At 43.4% G+C, this 6,936-nt stretch overlaps 1 protein-coding gene across 1 annotated transcript; it reads right to left on the bottom strand.

Moving 5' to 3' along the window:
• Positions 1 to 2,456: 2,456 nt before the first annotated feature.
• On the bottom strand, positions 2,457 to 5,737 carry LOC118419844 (transcription factor Sox-7-like). The gene is made up of 3 exons (XM_035826489.1): positions 5,503 to 5,737; positions 4,446 to 4,563; positions 2,457 to 3,814 (listed from the first exon to the last, which is right to left on the bottom strand). The coding sequence occupies exons 1-3, from the start codon at positions 5,645 to 5,647 to the stop codon at positions 2,818 to 2,820; spliced, it is 1,260 nt and encodes a 419-aa protein (XP_035682382.1). The 5' UTR covers positions 5,648 to 5,737; the 3' UTR covers positions 2,457 to 2,817.
• Positions 5,738 to 6,936: the final 1,199 nt, after the last annotated feature.

Raw genomic sequence — 6,936 nt, 5'->3', positions numbered from 1 at the left:
TAAAAACAACGGATATAGGTTACCACACGGATAAAGGTGAACTAGTGTTACATGAAGAAAAAAAAACAGAAGAAATACTGAATGGAATTTGTGTTTCAACCATTTTTCCAATGCATTATAAGACATTCCTTCATTGTCTTGAGCCCTTAGAAAGTGCACTTTACACGACTTTCCTCACTCCACCCAGGTGTAAAAGGGTACCTGAATTCCGCTTGGGAGGGAAAAGGAGGGGGCAAAAGAGATGGCCTCCGCCTTTTAATACCGTGCCCTAGACACAGTTGATAACGTTAACAACCCAGTGCCTCTACAGCCTTAAAAGGCTTTGGCACTACCTTTACCTTTTACCTTTTAATGCACGTACAGCGTACAAGCATGAGTAAAAATACAACTAAACACACAAAGCGTAAAAAGATTCGTTTGTCAAATCACTCGGCCGCAGGCGCAGCAAAGTCATCAACATACCCCAGCGTCAGTTAAAGATACCCGCTTTAGAATTGGAATTCATCTCGCTCATAAAGAAGTTTATTGCACGACAATTGTACATGATATAATGTATGGCAACAACTATTACACAAAGTATAAAATTGGGGTATAGGATGAAGCTTAATGACCGAGTTAACATAACAAATAATTAGGGCTAACATAATAGAGTGTTGCAACACTCCGTACGTAATTACATAACGGAACGGTTGTCCGTTTACGAAAACTGTATCAGTTGTTTGAGTAACTTTTTGTATTTCATACACCACAGATGTTGTCGTCTCGCTTCAGAGTTCTACTTATGATGGCCGGAGGCGTTGACCAGTCGGAGCCACATGAGCCCAGTGTCCGGCCGTGGTCTGGACTAAAGTGGACACATTACGGACAATGTCCAGTTTGGCCCTGTCATGGGGTCACCCTTTTAGTCTCAGCAGGGGACTCCACAGTTTCTACCAGACTAACTACACAGTACAGTGGCTGTAGGGAGGATAATTTGTCAGGGGAGTTTAGCCACCATAGGGTTTGACGAAGGGGAAATGTTTAACTTCCTGTGGGTTGACTCTCCTGGTCAATTATACCTCTTTTTGCTGACTTATACGATCGATACCTCCCTAGTACCTTTATACAAGAAGAACTTTATTGTACGACAATTGTACATGGTACAAAGTATGTCAACAACTATTACATAGTAAAGCCTTTGGTATATGCATAAGTCTCGAGCAGACCCCCCTCCCCCTTCGAATTGAAAAAAAAGGTTCCTGGAAGTCGTCCGAAAAAAGGGGGACACTGGATTGAGCTTGGGTTTATAGAGCTTTAAGTATTAACTCTATGATTGGTTAACTCTGTAAAATCACTTGATGTATAGGACAAATTATTTCTACCACATTTCCAGCAACATAGTATACGGATTGTGGAAGAATACTGTAGTCACGCAAACAACTTGCACAATGAAAACACTGTCTGTTGTTTTGTGGAGAAACAAATTGTTACAGTAAAAAATGGAGGTATTGTTTTGGTGTGTGTGTGTCTGTATGTGAGTTTGTGTTTACAGACATATATAGTCAGCATAACTTTAGAACCTCTGAATTGATTGTCATGATATTTGGTATGTGGATTGGGAAGGAGGACAAAGGTCAAGGTCGACTTTGGGTTTCCTGACCTTGGTACATCAACAAAACTGTCAGTTTTTGTGCCTTCTGTCCTGGATATGCTAGAATCCTGATTTGTTGATGTCTTTGGACTTTTGATAGACTTCTAAGAGTCGAAACTTTCAGTGCGGCTTCAATTTACACTCTTCTATTCTCGGCTTCAAACTGAAACTTTAAAAGCATAGTGCAAACCATGTGGCTATCCTGACATATATAACACGATAGTAGTGTGTTGTCTTTCTAATACAGGTAGCGTTGTTACAGAATTAAAACTTGTAGTACAGCTGGAAAGGAAACCATACGTATCGCCATGTAAAACAAAGGGATTTAAATTGGGAGCGGGGGCATTTACGTGCTAATGAGGTATAACAACATAAACGCTTTACAGCCGTTCCGGGAATCACTGTAGGTTTTTACCTTTCCTGGCGTGTATAATTAGCCTGTGATGTATTATTGAAACATTATACGGTACATTTAAGACATCTGCCAGCTGATGACAATAGTAAAAGACTTGAAAAACGCCATATGGTATAAAAATCACAATGGTATCTTGCAGTTTGGGGGTAAACCGCATGAAGCGTGCTTTATCAACAACGCTAGTAAATCAGTGAATTGGATTGTTTTTGATACGCGGCTGTCACACAACGATAAATGAATAAAAGAGAATGGAGTTAACTGATAACTTTATACATTTTTGTAACGTTATAGTAAGTTTTGGGCGGATCAAGAGTTATCTTAGAATCTCAATTGAAGTTAAACAATGCAGCTAAAATCAAGAAGCTATGTATGTTTAAACGAAACGACACATAAAGACACATAAAGCGAATGATAGAATTCAATTCCATATGTACCTTTATTGTATCTCTCTAATTGTGATACATTCTAATAATATACGTGACCATTCTGTAGATGCTCAGCATACACGCTATCTTCTGACTAGTTTTTCTGAGTAGCCTAAGATACGTTTTTCTATAACAAACAATATTGTTCTATAGAAAATATTCTCTTAAACGTTTTCTCTGTGTGTGTTTTTAGGCACTCATTTTGAAACAATATGTTGCCACTACTTTTTCATACGTGTTTTTATTTCTTCTTCAACACGAAAACATAACAAACCGAATCAATCAAATTATGATAACCTCTGAATATCATCATGTACCGTTTCAGGTAATCTAAATTCTCTCAAACATCAGTTCCACTCAAATCTGAACTGACTCCCACGCGGTTCCTCTATCCCCGCGATAGACACGGGCTCTATAGCAGGTACCGTCTCCACGATGACTTTCTCCTTGGCCCGGCCTCCCCCGGGAGCCAATGGCGTCGCCCAGAACAGCCCGGTGCAGCTCCGCAGGTTCTGCAGACGGCGGTTGTCATGGCAACTCCCGCCTTGCTCCTCCGGTGAGGAACAGGTTTCTGTGTCGCTGTCGTCATCAGTTTCTGTACAGAGGAGCTGCACTGAGGGGCTGTGGTCGGGAGAAACGAGTGACTGCAGTGGGCGGCACTTCAGCACCGGATCGCTAGGGGCGCTGACGCACGGGCTACTGCCAGACGCCTCGTTGGTCGAACGGTGCATCAGTGACGTCATCGGAGGCAGGCTGTAGTGTGGGACTGTGATGATCGGCCGTTCTGTCGCAAAATACGACGCCGACGTCAAGAACTGCGGGGTCGGCGTTGTCACAGGAAGTGACGTCGAGCGTCCTCGTGTAGATCCAGGAAGTGACGTCACGGTGTCCTGATCCACTTCCGGAAGTGACGTCGGGATGTAGTGTAGCGTTCCCGAGCCAGAGGGTAGGGTGAGGGTGAGGGGTCGGTGGTATGGGTGGGGGTAGGGGCGGGGATGGAGGGAGTAGGAATAGGGGTACATGGTAGGTTTGTTGTGGGTAGGGCACACACGGGTAGAGGAGCAGGCGGTAGAGGTGAAGACCTGTTGGCTGGGGCGGGTGTAACCGTAGGGAAAGTTACAGAACAGGGCAGACGGGATGGGGACACCGGAGACCCTGGATACGCAGGCGTTCGGCGGCCCCGGTGGGGGAGTATGGACGGGCGTGACGGGCCTGTACCCCAGCCCCAGGGAGCTAGGCGGTGGCGGTGGCGGCGGGGCCTGAGACCTGGACGCCTGCAGGATATCTGCCACGGGCCGGGGACCTGTGACTGGTCCAGGCTTCAGCTTACGCTTCGGTCGATACCTGCAGAAGAGGAAAGAGAAGAGAGGAGAGGAGAGATGAGATGGAGAGGAGGGGTGGTCAGGAGAGGAAAGGTGAGGTGAGGAGAGGAGAGGAGAGATGGAGAGGAGGGGTGGACAGGAGAGGAAAGGTGAGGTGAGGAGAGAAGAGGAGAGATGGAGAGGAGGGGTGGACAGGAGAGGAAAGGTGAGGTAAGGAGAGGAGAGGAGAGATGAGGGGTGGACAGGAGAGGAAAGGTGAGGTGAGGTGAGGATAAGTGAGAAGAGAAGAAAAGAAAAGAAGAAAAGAGAAGAGAAGAGAAAAAAGAAGAGAAGAGAAGAAAAGAAGAGAAGAAAAGAAGTAAGGAGAAGAGAAGAGAAGAAGAGAGAAGTGAAGAGAAGAGAACATCAATATGGAACACAGGACATACTCTTACGACACTTCAGCCGAAATACAGTTTTCATATCTCGTTCTATCGAACATCATATTACGATGGTTTCAATGGAACATATTCAGACAGAAAAGAAGCAAACGGCCAGCAAACTATAAATTGATTCAAATTGAAAATAACATTGTATACTGCAATTTAAAGCAACCGTACCATTTTTTTTAAACAACGGATAAAAGTGAAGTAGATTTAAAGATTAAACGTTACCTGTAGTTGGGGTACATGTCGAAGTGTTCTATCCGCAGCTGGCGGGACCGCTGGATGTGGGGCAGTTTCTGCTCCGCGGACATTTCCCGCCATTCCGCACCCAGTCGCCGACTGATCTCTACGGAGGCGATACATGTGGCGTAGATTTGGTAATACATTCAAAATGAGTTCAATAATAGTATCGGAAATATCTGTAACCAAAGTATAAGCTGTTTCGTTTTCACAGTCCGGCCGAATACACGGTGACAGGAATAAGCCCTTTCACAGAGATCAGAACGCATGTGCGGCGACAGAAATTCAAGGTAATACAGTAGAAGCCGCTTATTTGCACGGCCTATTTGCCAGTGAATTTCGTGCAATTATCTGACTGGTGCAATTCGGCGAAGTTATCCAGCTGGACCGCACCGGTTTGGGATTTTGGGATTCCGTGCAGTTATCAGAAGTGTGCGTTAATCCGCTGTGCAATTAACTGGCTTCTACTGTATGTCAAAAGGAATGGCCCCGAAACGAAAACAGTCCTAGTCTCGACCATTGTTTCGGTTTGCATAACAATATATAGACGGGTTTTGTTTTATTTTTTAGGGACTTTACCTTTCACATATTACCTAGAATTCCTGTCACCGCACATGCGTTCTGATCTCTGTGAAACGGCTTACAGTAGTTGTTCTCACTTCAACGATCAAACGAGTCAAACTAAACTTTAAATTCTTCTATTACCCTTTACACCAATTCCGCCTGTTACAACTTGCTTCTCTGCAATATTCCCTTAACATCGGATGCACACCAAACAAACAAACAATAAACACAAACACACCGACCGACCACAATATACCTATACGTTTTCACGGAAGTAACAAACGAAGAGACTTGCTGTATCTGTGACTCTGAGTAGATATAGTATCCTATTTTATTCAGCTGTGCACTGTGGTTGTTGATAAGATTAACAGGGATAGAGCTCTTTGCATTATTGACGTTTAAAAGTCACAATACAAGATTCATCGAGCTCGCCACCAAATTCCAGTGGTGCGTAGAGTGTTACTACCCCGCCATAACATACCTGTGTTCCGTAAGTCCGGCATTTCTTCCCGTAGCTTGGCTCTCCGCACACGGGACCACACCATGAAGGCGTTCAGCGGCCGCTTCACATAATCCCCGCCAGACTTCTCTCGCCTCTTCGGTGGTACGACACTGCTGCTTTCCATGCTTGTGGCCGACAAATTTGCAACTCTTTGGAACTGAAAGCTCACGCAAACATACAAGACAAAGGAACCCGTGCAATATGGCGCAGGGAAAACTTTGGTATCTGTCGTGAAGACCACATGGCCAGCACAGGTGTGCGACACGCAGGTGAGAAATAATACACACCTGGGAATGAATCCGACAACGCTGACGATTCATACAGCTTAGTAATTAGGAGTAAGTCACGAAGTATTGTAAAGTAATCTTACATCTACAGAGAATAGAGTTTTTTTTCAAAATAGAGATTGAAAAAAATTAGACTTGGCAATATGTAGCTATAGAAATTCCCGGTTTACAATGTAGTTGTTTAAATCCGTACTCCGGTTTGATTTAGGCATTAGATTTGCGTAAGGCCAAATCAAATTCATTTGTTGCTTCTTCGATTTTTTCAAAAAAAAATTGGGCCGACAGGTCGAAATGTTTTTTTAAAGGTCTGGGGTAAATATATACGTCTTAAATGACACACACAAAAAACATAACAGTCTGACAAGTTTAATGGCACGTTTTATACAATGAATCCCTTCCTTTGATTTGTTACTAATGTTCTGAATAAAATGCATTGTTAAAAGACTGAAATTATGTGAAACGGAAAAGTTATGTGGCACTGAATGGCAATAGCAAAATCTGTATTATTTTTTTTTTCACGGGACTTTCTTTTTTTTAAATGAAAAAAAATGGACAGGCGAATCCGAGAAGCAAGAAATAAATTTGGTGTGGCCTAAATATGGTACGTCTTCGCATTGGCACCTGCGGTTTGAATGGAAATCACTTCAGTCGTGGGCTAGTTGGAGGTAATGTTATAGTTCACCTTTATCCGCCTTTAACCTATATCCGTTATGTTGCTAAACGGGGTATCCTGGGATAATAAGTCCATGTACGGTAGTTTCAAATTGTACTATTCTCAAAATATTGCAGTTTGAAACCACCATCTGGCGACTTGATATCCCTAAATACATTGTTCTTAAAAAGAACGGAGAAAGGTTACCCTACGGATAAAGGTGAACTAGGTCTACAGCTTGTAGCTGCGCGTGCCAATGCGATCGGATCAGTATCTCATTTCTTACTTCACAGCCTACTCCACGGTAATCAGCGTCTTCTTCTCCTCAGCCAACGTTTTTCTAAAAGGATCGTAGGACACATTTTGACATCCATCCCATTTCTGTTGGTGTTGCGAAACATATACTTTTTGGTTGGTCGTCTCTTTGTTCTCTACCACATTCCGTAAGATAATGTGATTGACTTGGAATTTAAT

This window comes from Branchiostoma floridae, chromosome 7 (assembly GCF_000003815.2).
Source record: "Branchiostoma floridae strain S238N-H82 chromosome 7, Bfl_VNyyK, whole genome shotgun sequence".
Taxonomy (NCBI): Eukaryota; Metazoa; Chordata; class Leptocardii; order Amphioxiformes; family Branchiostomatidae; genus Branchiostoma; species Branchiostoma floridae.
Note: the sequence above shows the minus strand (reverse complement) of the source record. Positions and strands in the feature narration are given on the sequence as shown.

What these genes read in the sequence shown, in the direction of transcription:
- LOC118419844 (XM_035826489.1), bottom strand. Translation starts at nt 5,647, where the DNA reads ATGGAAAGCAGCAGTGTCGTACCACCGAAGAGGCGAGAGAAGTCTGGC. An exon ending in GCCGGACTTACGGAACACAG is followed by an intron (nt 4,564 to 5,502) that starts GTATGTTATGGC and finishes TCGCCTCCGTAG; the next exon opens with AGATCAGTCGGCGACTGGGT. An exon ending in GACATGTACCCCAACTACAG is followed by an intron (nt 3,815 to 4,445) that starts GTAACGTTTAAT and finishes CCTCTTCTGCAG; the next exon opens with GTATCGACCGAAGCGTAAGC.